Here is a 24,527-nt window from a genome sequence, read left to right as displayed (position 1 = left end):
GGCGGCTGCTCCGATGGGCGAGTCCAGCCCAGATACCTCCAAAGTTCATCATACCTCTCCCTTGGGGCTTGGCTGAAGATATGCCAACTCTGAAATGTTTCCGGAGAGCCGGATACTACCCAACTTTCTCAGTAGACTCCACAGCCATAGACACCATAAGCTTAGTCAGGAACAAGCTCGGCCATCTCAGGAACACGCAGAGCACTGGGCACGGAAAACGTTCAGCCCATATCTCTTCGGGCTGTCCCGTCCCTGAGCTTTCTATAACCTCTTTCTGTTGCCGTTATGGCTTTCCCTTGCCTCGGACTATCGACACGTCAGCCCATTCAAGATATCAGATCGGCAATGTCTCATCCTCCCTAGAAACACCATGAGGGGAACCTTCAACCTTTGGACTAGTCAGCTTCGTGGTCCAACTACGGAGTACCTACTGCCAAGAGGCGACTCTTTCTTTTTCCAACTCTCGGTCATCCTACCCGAGCGGCTAATAGGTAAGTAGCTATGATCTTGCGATAAACCGATAAGAGATAGAGGAAGGAACACTTGTTGCCCGTCACCGTCGGTAGCACCCGCCAAACATGATGGGCAAAATCAGCAGGCCAATGGTGGGTGCTTTGAAGCCTTGCCGCCTGCTTCTCACACTTTTACACAACCCTTGTCGGTTTAGGATGCAAGTCGCAACCAGTGCTGAGTAGGACGTGTTGGCAAGCCAGGACAGCCTCTACAGCATGGGAGCACTTTGTGAGTGTGGTCACACGTCACGTACGCGACGCGCCCTTCTGCCAGTATGGCGAAGTAGCTTATATCTCTCCTTTCGGATCCGCCCTTCTTGGAGGATCCCTTCCAGTCATTGTTGACTCAATGGACGGGCTCGCTACCTTTTCCATATCTCTCAGTCTGTCAATTCTATGTCAGCTCGACTACGGCATGCGCTGGTCTTGAGGACATTCGCTATCGAGCCTCAAGGCTGTAAGTGCAGACTTGAGCAAAGAGTCCGGTCAGGCGTCTGCCAAGCAGTGACGGATTAAACACGGAGCGGAATTGCCTTTGCGACCCGGATGGACTGCACGTGATGACGGCGTTCATGACGTCCCGTTCCGGGTAGAATCACGTCAGCGTGCGGTCAGCTATCATGGTTTACCTCTTCACACCAAGGGTGTGTACACATCGAGAAATTGCTAGCAATTGAGGACTGCCATTGGCTTTCCCAGCTACAACTTTCAGCTACGGATACGGCTTTTGATTGACACAGGGGGACACCAGCAGCAACCGAGAGCAACGCAAGTTGGAGGCAGAAAGGGGGAGGACTCTGGACGGGAAGAGGGGAGGGCTCTCTTCTCTGAGGGCACAGGATCGGAGCTTCGTCTTCTTCTCTCCCACCTCGGTGATGCTGCTGCTTGCTGCACGCACCTTAGGTCCGGGCAGGGATGGTGATGCTGTTGCTTCCCCAGAAAGGTCCGAGCTCCTCCTGCTCGACAGACCAACCAGAGCGTCAGATTCCGAGTTCGAAAGCTGACCGTCGACCAACTTGCGCCGCGCCAGTCTGCTTGGTTCCCTGTTTGGATCTTCCACCCAACCCCGATTCCTCCGCGCGCGCCTACGTTCACGCCCGCGCCGCCCGCGCACCCTCGCCCTCGCGCGATTCTCTTTCTCTCTCCCGTCTCTTGCGCTCACGTCTCTCCAGTCTCCCCGGCCGCTGGTCGTCTCGTCTCGTCTTTCTCTCTCTCTCCCCTCAGTCGCCGGCTTGCACCCCCCGACAATCGACTCGAAGCTCCCCCAGCCACCCTTCAGTCCTCCACCCATCCATCCACCTTTGGCCTCCCTCCTCTCAGTCCTGGCCTAGCTCTTGTCTCTGGGCCTGACTGGGTGACTGGGTGAAGCGGGACTGGGTGTTGCTCCGGCTCAAAGTCTCTGGCACTTTGTTCCGTGGGACCTATAGGCTTTGGCTCTTTACCTTTCTACCTCCGGCCGGCTCTGCCTCGCACACGCTCCCTCGCAAACAGTATGGCACAAGGCGCACCACGGAGCTGAGAGAGGGAGCTCCCCTACCCCCCTCCTCAGTCCTCACTCTCTTGCGCACCCGCAACGCACCACACCGCACCACACTGCCTCGCACTCTCCCTCCTCTCTTCTCTTCCTCGCGCCCGCCCATTGCGCTCCCAGAGAGCCAGAGCTACCACCAGTCGACTCGCACCCACCCATCTTTGACCTTGCCCCGTCCTCCCCCCATAGCTTTCCTTGCGCCAACCTACCTACCTTGCCTACCTTTCGTCCTGGCCATCCCCCAACTCTCTCTCTCTTCTCTCTTTACTTCTCCTACATATCTCTCTCTCTTCCCATCCCTCTCTTGCTTGTCTCCTACTGAAATCTCATCCCGAGACAACCTAACACACCCAATTGAACCCTCCGGAGCTTCATCACACAATGTCCACCCGCAAGAGAAAGCAAGAAGAGGAGGAGGAGCTTGTCTCCCTTCCCGATGACGACGGTGAAGAGGAAGAGGAGTAAGTCGTTCCTATCCTGCCCATGCCGTCGACCTTCTTTGAGAGTAGTAAACATCGAGTGATGTTTCTACTCCGACCTTGAACTTGTATGCGCAGACAGAGCTATCTTGTCATTGAAGCTCCAATATTGCCATAGCTATGCGCCGGGCCCATCCAGGGTTCTGGAAGCATTTTCGCGTACACAGCCGCTGTCCGGCATACCATCTCCCTCAACCACACAACTAACAAGGCTCGCCCATCAGGTATGAATCAGAGGAAGACGGAGAGGAGGGTGATGACGACGTCGAGGAAGAGGAGGAAGACGAGGAGGAAGAGGGAGATGCCGAGGAAGACGGAGACGCCAACGGCGTAGACGGTAAGCCCGCTCGACAGCGCCCTATAAGCCAATACATCCAGGACAGACAGCTAACGTGCAGGGCCCACAGAGAAAGCTCCTCCATCGAAGAAGCGGAAGACCGAGACCGCTGCCACGGATGATGCGGCCGACGCTGAAGAGGCCGCCGATGAGGAGGAAGAGGCTGAAGACGAGCCCGAGGGTGAAGACAACGCTGAAGAAGAGGAAGAGGAGGCCGAGGCCGACGAGGAAGCTGCCAACAGCGTCGAAGACGCTCCGGCCAAGGGCGATGTCAAGGCTGCTGAGGCACCTGCCGCTACCAACGGTGATGCCGCTAAGGCTGTTGCTGCTGGCGGCGACGCCGAGGAGTAGAGTCGTCGTGTGTTCTATATAGCAGTATCAATCTTATACTTTAACTCCATCGGTCCTTATATGTGCGGCCATCAGTTTGTCGAGTGATCGATTATGTTGTGGAGAGGGGTGTCTCAACAGCATCCTAATTTTATGGCGTTTCCTCCGTGATGTGATACGATGCACCTTCATCCGGGATGTTCTGTCAATGACACATCTGATGTAAATCAACATCTTCTGTATGCGATGTAAGTACCTATGAGCTGTTTTCAACATGCGACAGAATGCGACAGTCCTCAGCAATGGCCCTCACATGCCAACCACTTGGGTCGCTCTGAGCGCACGGATGTAGTTCGTTTCGTGTCCTTTCCTTCGGACTGAGGGGGAAACTTTGGGAACATTTGCGTCGAGAGAAACCCCAAAGGTAGGACCAGCAATTCGGGGGACAAGATGTGAGATATTCTTCATTCATTTCCTATAGATTGGGTGTAAATTGAGATGCAGACATACCCGATACTCGACACTTATTCGGCCTGCTCTTTTTCGCGCCTACTTGCACCTACCTTATCCAATGAAGTATGACTCCCCCTTTTCCAACCCTTTTCGAAGAAAGATGGTGGTCCTCCGTATGTGCGTGCTCCCTGGTTGGTTTGATTGCCGAGTGCAGGAGAGGATGGGTGCTGACTGGCCGCATAAAAGGTCCCCGTCGGCCTTTTGAGCGACGTTCGATTAGGGGGGCCAGTCTTGGGGGCTAAAAAAAGGGCCGGGCCTTCCGTTCGGCTTTTCGGCTGAGGGTTGGGTTCCGGGGATCCGCTCACGATGGGCGGGAGGGGGCCGGTCGGCCGGGGGGTTGACATCTTCGGCTCCGGAAAGGGAAGAGAGAGAGCGAGGGAAAAGGGGAAAAGGCTGGCATCTCACGACAGGAGGATTCTCGCCATCGTCGATGAATGAATGGGTCATTCGCCGTAAGCGTCGCTTTTGCCAACCAAAGTGCTTGCTAGCACAAAAGGCAAAAGATACATGCAACACCGGGCATTCGCCGGTCGTCTCCGACCCGACTACTACTCCGGCCCTCACTAGTTTATCGATAGGAGAGCGGACGGGATCCCGAGTTCTCCAGTGGGTGTGGTCGCATGTGCTGTGTTAACGGAGTGGCGATGCTCAAATTGGTGGAGGTTGGTGGTGAGGCGATGGAGAAGGGTCTCCAGCCTGGGCCTGAGTGGTTCCTGGATTCTATGGGTATTGAATGACATAGAAAAGCTGACTGGTTGCAGCTTGGTTCGGCAGATGTTCGAAACCTCGTCCATTACTGTAGTGGTCATTGACGGGCTTGCGAACCTACTTTCGCTCGGCGTTCTCCCTGTCCACTCTCGGTCAATACAGAACAAAAACTTGATAACGAGTACCAATGAAGCAAAGACTTACAGTAGAATATTGGGAGCAAGGCGTGCTTGATGATATGGACGTTCGGCGGCCGTGGCATAACAAGGCAAGGCTCCGGTTTCCTCATAGATAACTTCATGATTAAGAGTCACCAGCTAAGGGCCCTGTAAATCATTCTATCTGCCTCTCGCTCACATGACCATTCAAAAATTACATGTTTCTGTCACTAGAAACACAAAGTGACAGCGAATAGTCCGAAAATCACAAGCTCTTGAGCGTTTGGAACTCGATACTGACTAGATTATGTGCGGTCCAACGGGGTCTTTATTTTTGAGTTTTGCTACTTATTTTAGCAGGATACCGCTCAAAACTCTTGGTATTTCTACCACGCAATGTACAGCTCGCTCGACTCATCAGGCAAGATGTGTCTAGACGAATTGCCCTTAGAACCACATACAAAACGCTGAAACCTGGTGGCACGTCAGAGTTCCCGCACGACATTTGGCTCCAACTCTCGGAGAATACGTTCTCAGTATTCGTATAAAAGCACTAGTAAAGAGTATTGTAATAGCAAGTTTATCTTACGTTCTATAGTGTCCATAGGTCTGCGTAAGTGTTTGGAAGCCCAGGAATATCTCGTAGGATCCACGGGAGAATGCATCCTACGAGAATGTATATTTTCACTGCTTTATAGTAGTATCACCTTTCGATAATACTATAGCATTCTACATCTCTTAGACTGGGCCTATTCTATATAGAATACTCTATCAATAGTCTTAGAAAACGAGAGCCACTAGACTACCTAAGTGCCTGTATTTCTAAAATTTGTTCATGTTCTTGTATGCTATCAGTGAGCATGTGCTTTTCCTATGTGATCAGAGTGGTGGTAAATGCTTAGGAGCGTCTCATAGTGGCTAGAGCGAGGGTTTATAGACATTGTTTTGCGTACTATGTGTGAGGTTGAAAAGAGGAGAAGAGGATGGGTAGAGATAAGGTGATGTTGTCAAATGCCTTCTAGACATCGATGAGCCCGATAGGACGAAGGTAGCCTGTCTCTCAAGTCCCATTACCGCCTGCTTACCCCTCCTTGCCTTGTCCACCGGGCATACCCAGCAAGTAACATCACCGCAAGCGTAGCCAGCAACCTCTGCCTGTTGATAACCTCCCATTGTCGCCCTTCTACCTAAGGGGCGTTTACTTCCATCACCTGCAAGCAAGCTAGCTCCTCCCAATGATGGTGGGCGTCTCAGTCAGTGGATAGGCTACTTCCGATTTTGTTCTACACCAGCCGGAAAAGAGACCACAGTACATGGCGCAACATGTACCATGATGAACAAACCCCTAGCACTAGAATGGGGTGGCTTGAATGAAGCGAACAAGGGTACATCAGTAGATTCGTGCCGAGGCTTGTATTTGGCTAGACGAATATGGCGAATATCCTGATGAAGTTTGCGGAGTATCAGATGGGAGACGACCCGGCGTAGACCCAGGTCAATGAGAGGAAGTAATGGCGACCTCGGGTAGTCTAGACTAGGAGAAGGTCTGGGGCACTGTCATGTGTGTTGCCACATGAACTGCAGGGACTTAGGAAGATGGGACTGGCAGGGGCTAGCTAGATGTATTCTGAAGCAGGCCTGGTCTCTGCGTATTGGGTAGCCAGTCTCTGTTATGGCTGAGTAGACTTCAACGGCAAGCAATGTACGATGAAATGGACCTTACCAGCCCAAGCCAGTATCCAGCCTGTAATCAAAGGCGCGTTGAGATGAGACAATTGATCAAGCAGGCCACACTTACCTCAATGACTCTGCCAACTTGATACCGTAATCGGCTACGGATACATCGAGCCCATTCCGGTAAGCTCATCTCATTCGACGATCACGCCACTGATGGGGTCAGTTGGGTACCTCGAACCGGGACAATCTGGGCATTGCCGAATGAACTATCCGGCTGAAGGCGATCGGCCCGAGTCTCGGGGATCTAATGTGACGTTGTGCTTAAACTAACTACATATCGTTGTGTCTTATATTTCATGTAAAGCATTGCTTGATTACTCGCCATCGACTCGTCCTGACATTTGACCAGCTCTTGTAAGAGGCCTTGGTAGAAGGCTTGGTATCAATCATGAGAGATGAGAGCAGTGACCGGCAGTACCTCAGACCAGGTACGTCTTTCATAACCACGTTTCATGGATCAAAGTCTTGGCTTATGGTCCAACAGGGATAGACAGAGCGGCTTCGACACGGGAGATGAAGTGTGACGGTTACTGGCTCTCTGAGAGCCAAATCTGCGCTCACATCTTCACTCAAACGATGGGAAGCGCTTGGAGACTTGGCCGACTTCGTCTATAGTCTTGCGCAATAGTAATAAGATGAAGCAAAGTATGAAACAAGAAGAGGCTTGGAATGTTAAGAAAACGTGAGCAGAAGAGGGGGGAAAGAAGCCAGAGAGGATGAGCTCCTTTCCACAGTATTCTAACATATTCTTTCTTCACATCATTATTCTTCAAGAAAGAAGAAACAACACAAGTGTCACAGAATGCAAAGAGTCGTGGCAAGGTGGGGGATAGTTGGTTTCCTGGCAAGACATTCGTGCGGCTGCAGTGGTGCGCAAAAGAGACGCCAGGTCTGCGCCCAGGTTCCGCAGGCCCGGGAACTGGGCGTCAGAAGTCCACGACTAGATGCGCATTGAATTCAAGATTATTATGACAATGTGGTAGTCGGCGCATGTGTGACGTCCTGGCGTCCTGTTGGCCCGGCAGAGTCGACGTCAACGGGGCGAGTGTGGATTTTATGTGAAAGGGCATGTCGAAAAAAAAGATTATGGCGCGTCGGTGTACATTTGCCCGGTCCCAGCGACGCGGATTGGGACGGGTAACAAGCGGTGCCAATCAGGCGTGTTGGAAACGAAACGGCTGACGGTGACTAGGTCCAGGCTGGCTTGGTTTTCTCTGCTCGGCGCGAATCCCCCGGCCGCGTCTTTATTTCTTGTATCTTTGCCCCTCTATGTACTCACCCCGCCGAGTTGTCAATGACACAGTGAGAGTAATGGAGGCATATGGCATGGGTTCCTCTCTCGATGGGTAAGAGGGGGTAACGGACCGAGAGATAGAGGGCTGGAGGAAGATTCAACTGGTAGAACTGCTCCCTCGGGGATAGCGGCACCACGGCAGGAACCAAACTGCCACATCTAACAGGTAAAAGATCCAATGATACAGACAAGTAAAAGAAGGTACAAGACGACAGAAACACAAACGCTGGAAGCGGATAGGCTGGCGGGTCACAGGTCGGCAAGTGCCCGCGCCCCGGCGCATTTAGGCGCATCCAACGCGCATAGAAAATAGAAAAAAGAGAGAGAAAAAGATACAACCCCCGGTCCCCCGTTGCTCCTGCGTCATTCCCAGGCGCACACGAGGTGGGGGGAGGGGCAACTTTGTGCTCCGTACTCTCTTTGGAGGGGGCAGGATCAGGGGTTGGCGGGGGCCAAACAACTCAATGGACTGGACCTTCCTCTCCTTCACCACCTACCTCGTGTACCTACCTACCTATGTAGAGAGAGGGAAGGAGAGACAGGAGAAATAGATACCTCGCGCTTAGGAGCGTTATCTACCGAACGCAAGTACTCCGAGTGACACTAACCTCACCTTCCACACTTACACAGCACTTCAGGTACTAAGTAAAGTACATGGCGGGTAGATAGGTAGATAGATATGCGACCAAACAAAAAAGGCCAGGTGCAAAGGATACCGAGCTCATTAGGTATCATCTAAGTCATAGCTTCCACTGCCTGCTTACATGATTTCCCGCCGTCTTGACCACATACAAAAGAGCTCTCCCCCATCCCTTCCCGAAGAATCTCTTGCTATTCCACGATAACTCCTCTCTCTTCTCATATTGAGTCTTTTACTTTCTATTCCAAGATACCCCCGACTCTATAGTCTACACCTCAAACACTGCCCAAAATGTCCCAGACCTCCCGCACCTTCACCCTCAACACGGGTGCCAAGATCCCCGCCATTGGCCTGGGAACCTGGCAGTCCGCCCCCAACCAGGTCAAGCTCGCCGTCGAGGCTGCCCTGAAGAACGGCTACCGCCACATTGATACCGCTTTCGCCTACCAGAACGAGAAGGAGGTCGGCGACGGCATCATTGCCTCGGGCGTCCCCCGCGAGCAGATTTGGCTCACCACCAAGCTCGACAACCCCTGGCACAAGCGCGTCCCCGAGGCCATTACAAAGTCCCTCGAGAACCTCCAGACCGACTACGTCGACCTCTACCTCATGCACTGGCCCTCCAGCACCGACCCCGACGACCTCAAGAAGCACTACCCCGACTGGGACTACGTCGACACTTGGCGCGAGCTGCAGAAGCTCGTCGACACCGGCAAGGTCAAGAACATTGGTGTCTCCAACTTTGGCCTCACCCACCTCGAGCGCCTCCTCAACGATCCCTCCACCAAGGTATTTCCCTTTCTCTTGGACTTCTCCAGAACTGTCCGTACTAACAATAGACCCAGATCGTCCCCGCCGTCAACCAGATCGAGCTTCACCCCTGCAACCCCTCCCCCAAGCTCCTCGACTACTGCAAGTCAAAGGGCATCCACGCCACCGCCTACTCGTGCCTGGGCAGCACCGACTCCCCTCTTTACACCAATCAGACTCTCCTCGAGATTGCAAAGTCCAAGGACCGCACTCCCCAGCAAGTCCTCCTTCAGTGGGGCTTGGCCAGAGACGTCAGCGTCATCCCCAAGTCCGTCTCTGAGGGCCGCATCAAGGCCAACTACGACCTCGACGGTTGGTCCCTCACCGATGACGAGTTCAAGAAGATCTCCGCCATCCCCGACCGCTTCAAGGTCTGCGACGGCACCTTCCTTCCCGACGGTGTCAAGGTCTTCTTCGGCGATGATGAGTAAATGTCCAGTCCGGGTAGCAGTGTAATGAGTGAGAAAAAAGTGGTGGACTCACATAATGAGTTTTAAAAGAAACGAAACAACGCTACGGCGTGATAAGACATGCTGCTACGCATAGGCAGCTAGGACATGATAGTCCTTGATATACATGAAATGAATAAACGAATCTTAAAAAAAAGAAGAAAAAAACTCTTCGTCGCACTCATCAAAACCCGCCCATCAAAGCTTCGGCTTGTGCTTCTCTTCCCTCAAGATATCAGCCACGTTCTCCCGCAACTCCTTTGCAAAATGCTCCGCGTCCTCATCGTCCAGCTCTTCCCTCCGGCCCCGCCCAAACATGGTGAAGCTCTCGCTATACCGCCCGCTCGCGCGGATCTCGGGTCGCGGAATGAGGTGGAAGTGCATGTGCATCACGACCTGCGCCGCCGCGGCTCCGTTGTTCTGCACCACGTTCCAGTCCTCCACGCCCGTCGTGCGCGCCAGGGCGTTGGACAGCACGCGCAGGTACCGGCCCATCTCGGCCGACTCGTCGGGTGAGGCGTCGGTGAGTTTCGGGCGGTGGGCGCGCGGGCAGAGGAGAAGGTGGCCGCGGGATAGCGGGAGAATGTCGAGAAAGGCGATGAGGAGAGGCGTGGAGAGGACGACGAAGGCGGGCGTGGGGATGCGGTTTGGGTCGAGGGTCGAATTGTCGCCTTCGTCTTGTGGGGGTTTGGAAGGGTCGTAGGGAGGGTATTCTGTTGCGATTACGCAGAACGGGCATTGGCCTTCTGGGTGGGATACGCCCGCGTCGAATTGGGAGTTTGGTGTCATGATGGGGTGGTCGGGGGCGGTATCGTGTTGTTTGTGGTTGTGTGGAAAGCCGGGGAGAGCTTTGGCATTATCGGGGGTGTAGATGTGTTGGGGGAGTCTAGAAACGCCCGCTCCGTTGTCTGGTATCGTCGCCTTGAAGGTATTACAGAGTTTGAAGAGGTTTTTATCAGACTAGTGAGGAAACAAACGAAATCTAGAGGGCGGTGCGAAAGACGTGAGGTTCGTTGGACAAGCTGCGGCGTCCAAGAGATGTTTCTTCCAAAACCCTGGGAAGCTCTCTCTCTCCCCCAGGAAATCAGGGCGGCAGTAAGGTACGGGGGAAGGTACGGATGGCAAGCGATAACCTCGGGAAGTGGGCCAGCTCAGACGCCCCACCCGATTCATCAGAGCTCCACCACATCACTGTAGTCCACACCGCCCAACTTTCTTCCTTTTTTCTGCCGCTTCTATGCGCCTTCACCGCCTGACAAATTGTCATCCCAGCCCCACCACGCCTTCTGCCTGCATTTCCAATCCCGCCGCCTCTCTGAAGAAAATCGCCAAAACTTCAATATCCGACGCGCCATACCCACCCGAACGCAACGAATCTCTCCGCCGCCGCACTCTACCCCTTCGAAGGACACAGACCACTACAATATGTCTCGCGAAGCCTACCAAGTCCCCACCGCCGGCGCCGCCTCCGCGCCCAGCGCGGCCGCCTACCAGTCCTACGGCTCCGAGGGCCCCCAGATGCAATATCTCTGCGGCGACTGCGGCCTCAAGTTCCAGCTGCGTCGCGCCGATCCCATCAGATGCAAGGAGTGCGGTTGTCGTATTCTTTACAAGGAACGGACCAAGAGGTGAGTTCTTACATGCCATGGAGACGGGCAGGGAATGTGGTGTTGGGAGAGCGTAGACTGACCGTGTGGGATAGAATGGTTCAGTTCGAGGCGAGATGATTGGAGAAAAGATTCAGAGAGAGGATTTGATATTCGCGCGACGTGTGTACGCTGGAGGAGCGGGACAGCAGTAGCGATGTGGTGCTGCGCATTCGAGAGTCGGAATTGGATGACACACGAAGTGGTAGACTCGAGACTGCATGGGAAGAGAGTCTTGGCTGCCTGCAAAAGAGCCGCATGTTCTTCAGCAGGGAAAGAGTCTCATACGAGGGACATGTATGACAAACAGCCAACTATCAAAGCAAAGCCACAACGCATGTGATGCGCAAGGGCTGGGGAGTTCAAGGTTGGGGGACCAAAATCAATTCATAGAGCAAGGCATTCTTCTGCACCTGTTCCTTCTCCTTTTTTTCCTTTTCGAGGTATCTCATGATAATGCAGCAACCATCTAAAACGCCATCCCCTTGCCCAATTGTTCGTTCATTCGATATCAAATAAATGTGACCCGCGCGTGTGTGCTGTGACGTCTCATGTCGGTCGCGTGTGCAGGTACTTTGCAAAACTGCCATCAGCCATGATGGAGTCGCCCTCAGCCTCCATAGCCGCCTCGTACCGGGCCTGAAGGCCCTCGCGGTCATCCTCGTCATCCGGCATGTCGTCGTCGTCCACATCGCTGGCGACATCAACGCCATCATCATCGTCGTCGACGGGCTTGACAACCATTGGCTTCTTGCCTGCGTCTACCGACATACCCTTCATCATCTTCTCCACCTCGTGATCGCGGGCCAGACGCTTCTTTTCTTCACGCTCCTCGCGCCTGCGCTTCAGCTCGGGGAGGTAGTCCTGCTTGAATTCCTCGGCCTTCTCCTCCACCGCAGCGAAGAACTCGTCCATGCCCGTTCCGAGGCGGGAGCTGACGGGGACAAAGCTGAGGTGGGAGTAGAACTCCTCGAGCATGAGACTCATGGAGTTGAGGAGACTGCCCATGTAGCCGGAGCCGCCGCTGCCACCCTCAGACGTTTCGTAGCCGCCAATGACGTCGCTCATCTCGTCTTGCTGGAGAGCTTGCTGGAACGCCTCGAAATCCGTCATCCACTCCTTGGCAAACGTTGCGTCTTGCACGTCGGTCTTGTTGAAGACCAAGATCATGGGGAGCTTGGTCTTGTAGAGAATACTGCAAGCGTACAGCATGTTGGACATGAATGTGCTCGTGGAGGTGGTTCGAGGGGTATCGATAACGTAGGCGATGACGGTCGGGAAGGAGGACGCGAGAGACTCGAGAAGAATGGTTCCACTGGCGGACCAAACGAAAACCTCAATTTGTCCGGCTGCGGCAGTGTTAGTAAAGAGAGAGTCTGCCTAAGTATTCAGCAGACGTACGCGTATCGACAAGGATGTTCTTGATGGGCTTCTTGTCGGGGTTTGCAGGGTCTGGCGCAGCACGCTTGTCGAGCAGGTTGACGATTTGATCGACCTTTGTCGCGAAGAGGTTTAGGGACGTCAGGATACCACCGTTCGGTCCCAGGTTGTACTGCTTCATGACCTCCTCATAGTTCACCGAGTCGCGGATGTCAATGTTGCTTTCGAAAGGGACGTTGAGCACCGCGGGATCCAGGTTGATAACGTAGGGAGGATCTTGCTTGCCGTGCAGGTATGAGTTGATGCGTCGCATAAAGGTCGTCTTGCCTGAGCCTGGTAGTATTGGTCAGCGACACAGTGAGCGCAAGACGAGGTTGTGTATTCCTTACCGGCCATGCCGACGACGACGATGGCAGTCGGGGTCTGGGTGGCCGCATTCTCGGCGGGGGTTTCTGCGGATGTTGAAGCCATTCTGATGTGGTGATGGAAATTCGCGTGCGGCTCTTCCACGGGGTGTTTGGTTCTCTTACGGGCGGTCGCTAAGAAAAAAGTTCTGGAAGTTGCAAGAGCTGAGTGCCCCGCGCGGGGCGTCGGAATGAACGAAACCCCCCTGTAAGTTGTACATAACGACTACCTAATCAGACACCCCCTGTCATTGCCAGAATCTTGATGGCCCGTGCTGGGAAAGTGACGTTCCTCCCGCGTCGCCAATTCGTTTAGGGAACCTGCAGAAAAACAGGCCATTGCAGCTGGTAGCTCCATCGTCAACTAGCAAGCTTCCCACCTCTAGGCACAGCAATGATGGACGGCCTCGACGAATTCGAAAAGGCCCTGGCAGCAGAGAAGGGCGAGAAGGAGCGCATCGAGCGCGAGAAAGAAGAGCGTCGACAGAGGAAGAAGCAGCGCAGTCACCATCACCATCACCGCGATCGGTCTTCTGACAGACATCGGGAACGCGATCGCAATACACACCGGAGCCGAGACGGCGACCGCGACCGAGACCACGACAGGCATCGACAGCACAGATCCCGTCGCCATGAAGAAGATGGGGATGATGGTCACAGACACAAGCGCTCTCGTCATGAAAAGGACGACGAGGAGCGGCGATCGAGGCATAGGCACAGAGAAAGAGACGACGAGCGGCGGACGGACACACACGAAAAGACATCAGATCCGAAAGAGGACTTGCCTATTCCAGACGAAGAAACACCGCAGAACTCCAAGAATGCAGAGGCACCGCTCATGCGCGATTCTTGGATGACTGCGCCGTCGGCCCTTGACATCGACTACGTCCAGCGGAAACAGAAGGAGGTTAAGCCACCACCAAAGGAAGAGGCTCCGAGAGTCATTCACGACAGAGAAATCAACAGAGACTTCGCTGAAGTGGAGAATATCCCGACATTGGATGACAAGGCCGCGGCAAAAGAGCGGACGGTCAATTACACATTCGGAGACAATGGCTCTCAGTGGCGCTTGACGAAGCTTAAAGGTGTCTACTCCATGGCTGAGGAGTCTGGCCGATCGGTTGAAGATGTTGCTCTAGAGAGATTTGGCGATTTGCAAGAATTCGACGACGCGAGAGAGGAAAAGATCGAAATGGACAGGCGCAAGGTGTATGGAAGTGGTTACGTGGGTAAGGAGAAGCCTACGGGAGACCTTTATCGCGAGCGCATAGAGAAACACGGACAAGACGAGACACCCGCCGCACGAGACGATACCCACGATGTGGAACAGGGCGTCATCATACCCGACAAAGCCATGCAGCATACGCCCATGGACCAGACCGCCTTGAACAGATTGCGAGCTCAGATGATGAAGGCGAAGCTTCGCAGATCACCGGATGCTGCCAAATTGGAAGCCGAGTACAATCAAGCCGCAGCAAACTTTGCCACGAACGGGCCGCAGTCTGTTGTTCTTGGTGTCATGGATAACCGAATGCTGGCAGGGACTCGTGGTGAGGTCAAGGCCATCGAAAACAAGCGTGGGCGAGAGCGCGGGAACGTTGAAGCCAACGAGGACATGTCAATCGAAGACATGGTTCGCGAGGAGCGCAGGACCCGCGGCCAAGCAGGCGGCGAAGGTATGCGGCTCGCTGAGCGCATTGCCAAGGACGGCAAGTTTGACGACGACCTCGATTACATGGACGAGAATGCGGACAAGCTTGCCAAGCGAGTTCACAAGTCCGAGGTCAACCTCAAGAATGTGGCCGTCAACGAATATCAAAAGGTGTCACGGATTCTGGATAATTGTCCGTTGTGCCATCACGAAGACAAGGGACAGCCTCCTCTGGCACCGGTCATCTCTCTTGCCACGCGCGTATTCCTGACACTGCCTACGGAACCTGAGGTCAGCGAAGGCGGCGCTGTGATTACACCCATGGCGCATCGCAAGAACCTGCTGGAGTGTGACGACGACGAATGGGAAGAAATTCGAAACTTTATGAAGTCTCTGACGAGAATGTACCACGAAAAGGGCCAAGAAGTCATTTTCTACGAGAATGCGGCCACGCCGCAGAGGCATCTCCACGCGGCCATGATGGCTGTGCCGATCCCGTACGAAGAGGGCGCGACGGCTCCGGCCTACTTTAAAGAGGCCTTCCTCACCACGGAAGATGAGTGGTCGCAGCACCGGAAGATCATTGACACGGCCGCCAAGGCAAGAGATGGCATGGGCAGGATGGCGTTCCGGAGGAGCATCGCAAAAGAAATGCCCTACTTCCACGCGTGGTTCACGCTCGACGGCGGCCTCGGGCACATTGTCGAGAACTCTGACCGCTGGCCGAGAGGAGACCTTTTTGCAAGGGAGATAATCGGGGGCATCCTAGACGTCGGCCCGGACGTGATCAAGAAACAAGGACGGTGGAACAAGGGTGACCGGAGAGTCGAGGGTTTCAAGAAGAAATGGAGGAAGTTCGACTGGACCCGCGTCTTAGCCGATGGTTAAGCTTAACCACAAATGGAACGTAATTATCAAGGCTATATCAATATCCGGAGCTTCGACGTGATAAACCTCGGTTGAGAGTTCCGAGAGGGCCGTGAAAGGATTGGTTCAAGGTCTGGGAGAGGCTGGCACGTTGGCTGGGCCCCCCAATTCCCATATGTTTTTCTCGAAGCTTCATCCCCGCCCCCGTCACCTGATGATGCCAACGGCCACCCACGTCGAGGCCCAGACTGCTGGAACTTGGCACCCCCAGCCAGACCAACGAAGCTATTGTTGCTACTGTAACTCGTTGGAGGCACAATATCCGAAAATTGCGGGCGAGCAGGGGCCCACCACCTCCAGCTCGCGCAGGCGCACCAATCGTCAGCGTGCCGAGTCTGGGGTCTCCCCCGGTAACCCCGCGATGAGTCCCCGCAGTTCGGGCCGTCTCCATTCTGTCAGCTGCTGCTTTGCCTGCCGTCTTGAGTGCTTCTGCCCTTTGGAAATCTTCCGTCGAATGGTCACATTGGCCCGAGAAGAGAAAGGAAAAACACAGAGATTGCCGAGACCCGTAACGACTGACAGCTCGCTTGCGTTTATTTTGAACCCTTGCCAGAGTGGTGAAATCATGGTTCGACCTGATGCCTAGCCCGGTGGGCGGTGAGGGGGTTGTTGCGATTGATATATAACACGGCTGTTGCGTCGTCGAGGGAAGGGCTGGAGAATTGGCTCTTTGTGTGTCTCAACCGCTGTGATATCATCTCATCATGAAGTTGCTCTCTCTCCTCAGCCTCACGGCTCTGGCCACGGCTGTTCCGGCCCCGGAGCCCGTCAAGTACGTTCTCACCACTTAATTTCATCACTTACACCGAAAACACACACCTAGGCACTGGAACAATGATAACAGGAGGCTAACAAGAAGAAACGCAAACAGCCCCGGCCCCGGTCACGGCAAGCCCTTTTTCTACAAAGGCCACGACCTGAGCTCTCTCAAGATGCTCGAGGAGAACCAAAACATCTACATTGACACGGCGCGCGGCAACGCGACTCGCCCGGCCGACGACATCCTCGCCGACGGCGGTATGAACGCCGTCCGCCTCCGCCTGTGGGTGAACCCGCCCGACGGCACCTACGGCCTCAACTACACCATCGACCTGGCCAAGCGCTTCCAGGCCAAGGGCCAGCGCATCTTCTTGGACTTCCACTTCGCCGACAGCTGGGCCGACCCGCAGAAGCAGCCGCTGCCCGCGGCGTGGCCGACGCAGCTGGAGCCCCTGGCCGGCACGCTGCGCAACTACGTCCGCGAGACGCTCGTCGCCTTCAAGGACGCCGGCGTGACGCTGGATATTGTGTCATTAGGCAACGAGCTCCGCCACGGCACGCTGTGGCCTCTGGGTCAGGTGAACGTCGACGTGCAGCCGTGGTCGGCGCTGGTCAAGAACTTTACCAACTTTGCGACGCTCTACAAGGCCGCGCGGGCGGGCGTGAAAGACGCGACGTGCGCGGGCGTGCCCAAGCCCGAGGTCATGATCCACCTCGACAACGGCTGGAACCTGACGCTGCAGGAGCGGTGGTACGGCGCGCTCGTCGACAACGGGGTGCCGCTGTCGGCGTGGGACAGCTTCGGGTTTAGCTTTTACCCGTTCTACGGCACGTCGGCGACGTTTGCGAACCTCAAGAACACGCTCAAGGTGCTCGGAGAGAAGTACGGCAAGCCGATGCAGGTCGTCGAGACGGATTACCCTGCCATCTGCAACGGGCAGTGGAACCCGATCCCCGAGTCGTCGGAGCCGAGTATCCCGTACAATGTTGATGGTCAGGTGCAGTGGATGAAGAAGCTGCTCAAGACTGTGAGGGAGACGCCCAAGGGTCTTGGACAGGGTGTTTGGTACTGGGAGCCTGGTGAGCACTACTCTTTTCTGTTTACTGGTTGTGAACTGAGATGCTGACTCTTTTGATAGCGTGGTTGAACAACACGAGCTTGGGAAGTGACTGCAACGACGCCGTCTTGTTCGAGCCGGATTACAGCCAGTGGCCCAAGACGTTTGGATACTCGCGCTCGTCTGTCAATGTCTACTTGGAAAAGTAGGCCGGTGCGTCGCACTGAGAACAGGGAGGTCTAGGTTGAAGTCTGAAGAGCTGCGGTCCGGACTTCGGATAGCGCCGTTGAGCATGGGCACAAGAGCAGTAGTCGCAAGTGGCAGGGGGATATGAACTGCTGCTTGAAACAGAATAGTTTCGATACTAATGATAATTCAAAAATACCCGAAGGTTACGGAATTCAACTTGAATTGGCTCTTGGGATGGTCTCAAGTCTCACTTGACTCGTCAGTGCTAACTGCTTTGAGTGAACAAGGCTGTGAAAGTATTCTCTTCCGTATGCTTTTGCTCCTGTTCTCAGCTTACTGGCCAGTCTGCTGTTACTGGTAATGCTTGACTTGATGTGACTTTTGATTGTGATAGCTACAGCAAAAGACTGAAGTGGGCTTCATGGAAAGTGCCCCTCAAACACTTAGCACATCCACCAGTTGCGAGCCCCTTTTTTCTACTGTTCAACCTCACAGCAATTACCCGGCTCCCGAGAAGCGAGCTGCATCAGGTTGCGGAAAAGGGAGGTATCTGTCCGGGAAGTATGTTGCGATGGTGTTGACGTTGCCGGCGGCCGGCAGCTTGTAGATGGTAGCATTGACACGGTGAATGCCCCGACTCAGTCGAAGGGTGTCTTCATCTCTTCATACTTTTCAACCATTATTCTCGAGAGATTAAGCAGGAGGGAGGCGTTGGGAAACAAAATGTGACAGATTAAACAAAGTGGTATGCCGCGATCAGGTAAGATGGTCAGGGTTCATCCTGCTAGGCAGGACCCCTATGTTTAACAAGCTCATGCTTTCACTGCAGCGCCGTTCCGTAACTCTATTTCGATTGGGCGCGAGGCGGGAGGGCGTCATAGTCATAGCCTCTGGACACATGAGATTGTTGAGAAGGCAAGTGACTTGTTCACACGCCGGTCCGTTCTACAGGAGGTCTTGAACGAAAAAGCTTGACAAGCACACAAACACGACAAGCTGGTACTAAGTTGGAAAGTAAGTGGTGAATAAAGAAGCTTCACCCTGGTACGTCACTAGCCATGCGATGGGAGTGGAAAACAGCGGTTACCCCACGAATGTACGCGTGTATGAAACGGGAGCATTGATCAGGAGAGCAAAAGTCGTGTTTGGGGTTTCTGTGCAGGGTGTCGGTCGGTTTGAAGAAACAGATGAAGTTTGTGGATGGGGGTGTGTGCTGTTCCATCTGACTAAGGTGCCTCACACATGAGGTTGTTGTTTGGATGAATACATAACACTGTTGGTCTGAGGAATGAGGTTGTGAGGGTCGGTGTAAGTGAGTGAGTGAGTGAGGTGAGGTGGTGAGCGACCTTGAATGGGCATTGAACGGTGAGAGGACCCAGGAGGATGCGGGAAGGATGGTGGGGGCGTAGGCTGGTAAGTGCACCGTGCGGCATACGGAGGGGTACGGCTTCGGTAGGGTCGGGAGCTCTTGAGGCCCGCTGTCCATCCGCAGTGTCGTTGTCTGCCCCATGTTTCTGTCCAAACTTGAGCCTTGAGACCAACTGGTCAAGACCGGCCAAGATCCATTTTTAGCCAGCCTGGGTGGTTGAGGTTCTGCCTGATGGTGATCTGTGGGGAAGCGGAAGGCGCCAGTGACACAGTGTTAATCCTGAGGAAGGTGTGGCTTGGGCCGACTATCCGCCAATGATTTCGCAGACAGGAGGGAGGAAAGAGCTCTGCTGATGCCTCACCTTCCTTTCGTGGACGGACATACCTACCGCAGTAAGGTAAGGTAGAGGACAGGAAGATACTTGTCGGTGGTATCTTTTAAAGTTCCATTGCTTTGAAGCACGCAAAGCAGCAAACCTGCAGCACCATTCCATCGTCTTATTCCCGCCTCTTCTTTACCACTCGAGCGAGGCAAAAAACAACCAGGATCAATCTTTCTCGGTTGCAGCGCGCTTCATGACCTGCCGTGCCTGCCATTGCATTGCTCCATTTCTTTTAGATCCTGTCCCTCCCATTTCCTGCGCTGGTCTGTCCTCTCCTAATTATAACCCCCGTCGCATCCGTCCTACATTACTCTCGCCAAGTTTGAAGATCCTTCTTCTTCATCGCTCTGCTTCATCGGTCTCGCCTCCCCGACTCTCCCGGTCAACCGTCTTTCTGCTTTCTGTCAGATCAGCGGGAACAAAACCTCCGTCGCCTTCCCCCAAATCACCCAAACCAGCGATACCGGCCAATCATCCGCCTCCCGTGCGCCACAACGAAGCACATCAGTACCCTTTTCTCGCTACGGTGTCGTCATTCGTCACTCGTCACTTCCCGTACCCAGCCTTTCGAAGCCTCCGCCTGCAGAAAGCACATCCGAGGGTCCTCGTCACCCTCGACCATATTTTTCATCCCTCCCATCGCCTGTCAATTTGCTTGCCAAATCGTTACCTCACTTCTGAGAGGCAATAAACGAATCGATAGCGGCGCACCTTATCGATCCGGCTCCCCCAACCCGAAGCCAAAAGCACAAACCAACAGAACCGAACCACCGCCCGGTCGCCGCCTCCTTCTCTCATATTATTCTTTTTTATCATTTCCTTCTTCTAGAACTTCTTTCCCACCCCGGGCGCCTCCTCTGCGTAATCCGTCACCATGTCGTGGGAACTCTCTCGCCGTCGCATTGTCCGAGCTGTCAACAGCAAATACATTTATGGACGCCTCGTATGCCAACCCCTTCCATAGCACTGTCGTACCTACCTGCCTGCTCCATTCGTTGCTTTTCGTGTTGCTCCTAGAACATTCCTCACCCGGTTGAATCTGAATCCTTGCTTGGCTGTCTTGCTTTCCCGTCCGCCACCTCCGTACTACCACTTGCGCTTGCGCTGTCTCCTATCGCTGCATCTCTTGCATCTACGCCTATCGCGCCGCACCTGATTAAGTCAACTTTGCGCTGACCTACGAACCTACTGTTAGCCACTGCTTCACGCAATCATCATTCTTATCGAAATGGCGCTCGTCGCCCGGTTGGTGTCCAAGTTCAACCAATACTACGATGAACGGCCACGTACGTGCCTCCAAGGCTCCCACATCCAGAGTTCGCCACAGTACAATCTATCATCCATACTGACTCTATTGTCGCAACAGTGCTCACCATGATGGTGACCAACGCCATCCTCGGTGGCATCGCCGATACGACCGCCCAGACAGTAACCGCCCTTCGCCTGAAGGCCGTCCGTAAGCCCGGCGGCGTCGACAAGGACGATGGCATCGCGATCGAAATCCACGACCTCGACCGCAAGAACCCTTTCTACGAGAAGGACCTCATTCCCAACATCAGCAGCCTGCCTCCCCCATTCGACTTCGAGCGCCTGACTCGCTTCATGGCCTACGGTTTCGGCATGGCGCCCCTCCAGTTCCGCTGGTTCAAGTTCCTGTCGGCCACTTTCCCCATCACCAAGACCAGCGCCTTCGTCCCTGCCATGCAGAGAGTCGCCTTTGATCAGCTCATCTTTGCCCCCTTTGGTCTGCTCTGCTTCTTCTCTGTCATGACTGTCGCGGAGGGCGGTGGACGCCGTGCCGTTATGAGCAAGCTGCGCGACATGTACATTCCCACGTTGAAGGCAAACTTCATCGTCTGGCCTGCCGTGCAGGTTGTCAACTTCCGCCTGATGCCCATGCAGTTCCAACTGGCAAGTTTGAAAAGCTGAACGGGAAACACTTGGAACACATGCTAACACTACGTAGCCCTTCGTCTCTACGATCGGTATTGCCTGGACCGCCTACCTCTCCCTCACCAACTCATCTACCGAGGTCGATAACCGCCCCGGCGCCCGCGAGGACGACCACATTCGTCTTAGCTAAATTCCTTACTTATACTTGATTTCCTCGTATCTTCGGTCTGCAGGTCGGTATGGGACGGGTCTGGTCGACACCATGGCGAGCATACGAGAAGGTTATACCAATGAAGCACAGTCGTACTTAGAATATGTTCGATCGTTATAAAGAAAAAAAAAGACAGCAACGGCATTAACGGCATCGGCTGCTGCGACGGTACAGGCGTCTGGTGTTTTGGGGGCAGACATTGATTTAGGAAGGCCCTCTTTTTATCGTCTCTCTTTTGTAGTCAGCAGTTGTAAAACGCAACGAAATTGAGCAAAACGGTTCATTCATGATATCTGATGCTTTGGAGGAGGTGTGGTCTGAGAATGTTGTGATGGCTCCGATTTTGGACCGGCGGATCTCTCGGTGATATTTTGAAGCTTGTCACTGAGAGCAAACCCCGGTCACCTTGGCTGTTGAAAATTGTTGCTATAAAATACCATAGCAGGTGTGGTGCACAGTCCTCGGGTCAGGACTGCTATGTACCAACAATAGCGTCTGAAACGGAACCATAAGATAGCCAAGATGCTGCATAGTCTTTCCGTGTGTTTTGCCTTGCCTTCCATGTCATGTCTCTAGTATCGGGCTATAGGTATTTTGGCTACGGTCCGTTGATCCCGGGTGGACGGCCGTGACCGGGGGATTGGTTGAGGAAAGCGCAGTTTCTGTGAGGTATCAGACTACCATCACGTCACACACCCATGGCGGGGCAGGCCGCAAGCACCAGCACCCCCCCGTTGTCGCAGCTGGCCGATTTAGTGGAAAAGCACTGGACAGGGCACCTAAGGTAAGGTAGGTAAGCAAAGCTCCCCCCACTGATACGCCCAATCTGGGTATCTACCACCCATGGATAAGGTACAGTAATTGCAGGCTTGCAGCAGCAGGGCCGAAAATCAACCCCGCCAACAGAAAAAAAAAATGTTACGCAAAAAACCGCCGAGCAAAGATGCCCCTCCTTCCATCCTGCTTGCTCTGCCTTACTGCGTATCAGTAGCGTCCAAGTCACTGGCACTGACTGGCAGTAACAGCAGCACCCCACCATTGCAAGCTTCCCAACGTGAGGTGCCCGTGTTGAACCACTCGAATTGACTGATTACTGCATGTTTTACCCCCCTGCCCGCGCTGTTCTTAGAAGTGTCCGGCGTGGTGTCCGGTCCCTCCCTCAATCACTCCATCAGGTCCAGCCATCCCACCTTGGGCAAGGTAAGTAGCGTGTGTGTGTGTGGTAGCTACCTTAGCTAAATATACCTCAGACCTTTTACTACTTCCTCAACGCATTCCCTCCCCTCCTCTTCTTCTTCCTCTTTCTACTTCTTCAACCTTCAACTCTACCCTTCATCCTCACACATTTGCGCCCCTCACAACCGCAATCATGTCTCTCGCCAACAAGCTCTCCATCACCGACGTCGATCTCAAGGGCAAGCGCGTCCTCATTCGCGTAAGTCGTGCCACTCTTACCATGTTAATGTCCTGGCCTTGAACTTTGCCGGGGACGGTTTTGGTGTTGGTGGTGCCTTTGTTGCTGCTGCGGCGCTGCGCTGCTGCTCAAATTACCCCACCATGCCACCATGCCACCCGCACCCGCGCCTGATCCCGGGTATCACCTCACACCCGTTCCGTGTTCTGGCGATACGGGACGAGCCGCGGGTATTCGACTCGGCCACCCTGCACATGCTTCCTCTGACGGCATTGGAATACACCGGGAACGCTGGGCACGCTTTCAAAAGCCACGGCCCACTAAGCCGGAAGGTCGGACTTCCCTTGCTGACCCCTCACCCAGGTCGACTTCAACGTCCCCCTCGACGCCGACAAGAAGATCACCAACAACCAGCGTATTGCCGGTGCCGTCCCCACCATCAAGTACGCCATCGACAATGGCGCCAAGGCCGTCGTCCTGATGTCCCACTTAGGCCGTCCCAATGGACAGGAGAACCCCAAGTACAGCCTGCAGCCCGTCGTCCCCGAGCTCGAGAAGCTGCTCGGCAAGAACGTCCAGTTCGCCAACAACTGCGTCGGCAAGGACGTTGAGGATCTCGTCAACAAGGCCACCGACGGCCAGGTTGTCCTCCTCGAGAACCTGCGCTTCCACATTGAGGAGGAGGGTTCCGCCAAGGACAAGGAGGGCAACAAGACCAAGGCCGACAAGGCCAAGGTTGAGGAGTTCCGCAAGGGCCTCACTGCCCTCGGTGATGTCTTCATCAGTATGTCCATGACTCTTGATTGCCATTGAGAACCCCGGCTTGTCTCAGAAGCTGACATGTCCAACCAGACGACGCCTTTGGCACTGCTCACCGCGCCCACTCCTCCATGGTCGGTGTCGACCTGCCCCAGAAGGCCTCCGGTTTCCTCATGAAGAAGGAGCTCGAGTACTTCGCCAAGGCCCTCGAGAACCCCCAGCGCCCCTTCCTCGCCATCCTCGGTGGCGCCAAGGTCTCTGACAAGATCCAGCTCATCGACAACCTGCTGGACAAGGTCAACACCCTCATCGTCTGCGGTGGCATGGCCTTCACCTTCAAGAAGACCCTCGAGAACGTCAGCATTGGTGACTCCCTCTTTGACGAGTCCGGCTCCAAGACCGTCGGCAAGCTCGTCGAGAAGGCCAAGGCCAACAACGTCAAGCTCGTCCTCCCCGTTGACTACGTCACCGCCGACAAGTTCGACAAGGACGCCAAGGTCGGCTCTGCCACTGACGAGTCCGGCATCCCCGACGGCTGGATGGGTCTCGATTGCGGCCCCAAGTCCATTGAGCTCTATAAGCAGGCCATTAACGACTCCAAGACCATCCTCTGGAACGGCCCCGCTGGTGTCTTTGAGTTTGACAACTTTGCCACCGGCACCAAGTCGACGCTCGATGCCGCCGTCGCCGCTGCCGAGGGCGGCAAGATTGTCATCATCGGCGGTGGTGACACGGCCACCGTTGCCGCCAAGTACGGTGTCGAGAGCAAGCTCAGCCACGTCTCCACCGGCGGTGGTGCCAGCTTGGAGCTTCTCGAGGGCAAGGAACTGCCCGGTGTCACTGCTCTGTCGAGTAAGTAAATCATTCCTCGTACAGTGGAGAACGAGACCTCTATGGACTTGATCGGTCTGATAGATGGGAAAAGGCCGGCCTGGTAAGGCCAGTCTTTAGGACTCGGGATGAAAGAAATGCGCGTGCGGGAATGCA

At 54.5% G+C, this 24,527-nt stretch overlaps 9 protein-coding genes across 9 annotated transcripts; 7 read left to right on the top strand and 2 right to left on the bottom strand.

The window, feature by feature from the left end:
• Positions 1-2,424: 2,424 nt before the first annotated feature.
• CTAM01_05530 (uncharacterized protein) lies at positions 2,425-3,210 on the top strand (the record flags this gene model as incomplete). Its single annotated transcript, XM_060521560.1, has 3 exons — positions 2,425-2,504; positions 2,747-2,859; positions 2,930-3,210. 3 exons carry the CDS (start codon positions 2,425-2,427, stop codon positions 3,208-3,210), a joined length of 474 nt encoding a protein of 157 aa, XP_060383774.1.
• A 5,320-nt stretch (positions 3,211-8,530) lies between these two features.
• Positions 8,531-9,480, top strand: CTAM01_05529 (aldo/keto reductase; the record flags this gene model as incomplete). The annotated part of the gene is made up of 2 exons (XM_060521559.1): positions 8,531-9,028; positions 9,085-9,480. The coding sequence occupies 2 exons, from the start codon at positions 8,531-8,533 to the stop codon at positions 9,478-9,480; spliced, it is 894 nt and encodes a 297-aa protein (XP_060383773.1).
• A 216-nt stretch (positions 9,481-9,696) lies between these two features.
• Positions 9,697-10,287, bottom strand: CTAM01_05528 (HIT domain-containing protein; the record flags this gene model as incomplete). Its single annotated transcript, XM_060521558.1, has 1 exon — positions 9,697-10,287. The coding sequence occupies one exon, from the start codon at positions 10,285-10,287 to the stop codon at positions 9,697-9,699; it is 591 nt and encodes a 196-aa protein (XP_060383772.1).
• Positions 10,288-10,923: 636 nt separating this feature from the next.
• On the top strand, positions 10,924-11,225 carry CTAM01_05527 (DNA directed RNA polymerase; the record flags this gene model as incomplete). Its single annotated transcript, XM_060521557.1, has 2 exons — positions 10,924-11,126; positions 11,201-11,225. The coding sequence occupies 2 exons, from the start codon at positions 10,924-10,926 to the stop codon at positions 11,223-11,225; spliced, it is 228 nt and encodes a 75-aa protein (XP_060383771.1).
• Positions 11,226-11,693: 468 nt separating this feature from the next.
• Positions 11,694-12,995, bottom strand: CTAM01_05526 (uncharacterized protein; the record flags this gene model as incomplete). The annotated part of the gene is made up of 3 exons (XM_060521556.1): positions 11,694-12,493; positions 12,546-12,857; positions 12,914-12,995. 3 exons carry the CDS (start codon positions 12,993-12,995, stop codon positions 11,694-11,696), a joined length of 1,194 nt encoding a protein of 397 aa, XP_060383770.1.
• A 327-nt stretch (positions 12,996-13,322) lies between these two features.
• Positions 13,323-15,467, top strand: CTAM01_05525 (uncharacterized protein; the record flags this gene model as incomplete). Its single annotated transcript, XM_060521555.1, has 1 exon — positions 13,323-15,467. One exon carries the CDS (start codon positions 13,323-13,325, stop codon positions 15,465-15,467), a length of 2,145 nt encoding a protein of 714 aa, XP_060383769.1.
• Positions 15,468-16,210: 743 nt separating this feature from the next.
• Positions 16,211-17,532, top strand: CTAM01_05524 (glycosyl hydrolase family 53; the record flags this gene model as incomplete). Its single annotated transcript, XM_060521554.1, has 3 exons — positions 16,211-16,278; positions 16,378-17,345; positions 17,405-17,532. 3 exons carry the CDS (start codon positions 16,211-16,213, stop codon positions 17,530-17,532), a joined length of 1,164 nt encoding a protein of 387 aa, XP_060383768.1.
• Positions 17,533-20,137: 2,605 nt separating this feature from the next.
• Positions 20,138-21,346, top strand: CTAM01_05523 (Mpv17/PMP22 family protein; the record flags this gene model as incomplete). The annotated part of the gene is made up of 4 exons (XM_060521553.1): positions 20,138-20,206; positions 20,459-20,549; positions 20,630-21,138; positions 21,230-21,346. The coding sequence occupies 4 exons, from the start codon at positions 20,138-20,140 to the stop codon at positions 21,344-21,346; spliced, it is 786 nt and encodes a 261-aa protein (XP_060383767.1).
• A 1,390-nt stretch (positions 21,347-22,736) lies between these two features.
• CTAM01_05522 (phosphoglycerate kinase) lies at positions 22,737-24,478 on the top strand (the record flags this gene model as incomplete). Its single annotated transcript, XM_060521552.1, has 4 exons — positions 22,737-22,802; positions 23,145-23,565; positions 23,634-24,392; positions 24,456-24,478. The coding sequence occupies 4 exons, from the start codon at positions 22,737-22,739 to the stop codon at positions 24,476-24,478; spliced, it is 1,269 nt and encodes a 422-aa protein (XP_060383766.1).
• Positions 24,479-24,527: the final 49 nt, after the last annotated feature.

Source organism: Colletotrichum tamarilloi (assembly GCF_030869305.1).
Source record: "Colletotrichum tamarilloi strain Tom-12 chromosome Unknown Scaffold_14.1, whole genome shotgun sequence".
Lineage (NCBI taxonomy): Eukaryota > Fungi > Ascomycota > Sordariomycetes > Glomerellales > Glomerellaceae > Colletotrichum > Colletotrichum tamarilloi.
This window is presented reverse-complemented; position numbering and strand designations above follow the sequence as displayed.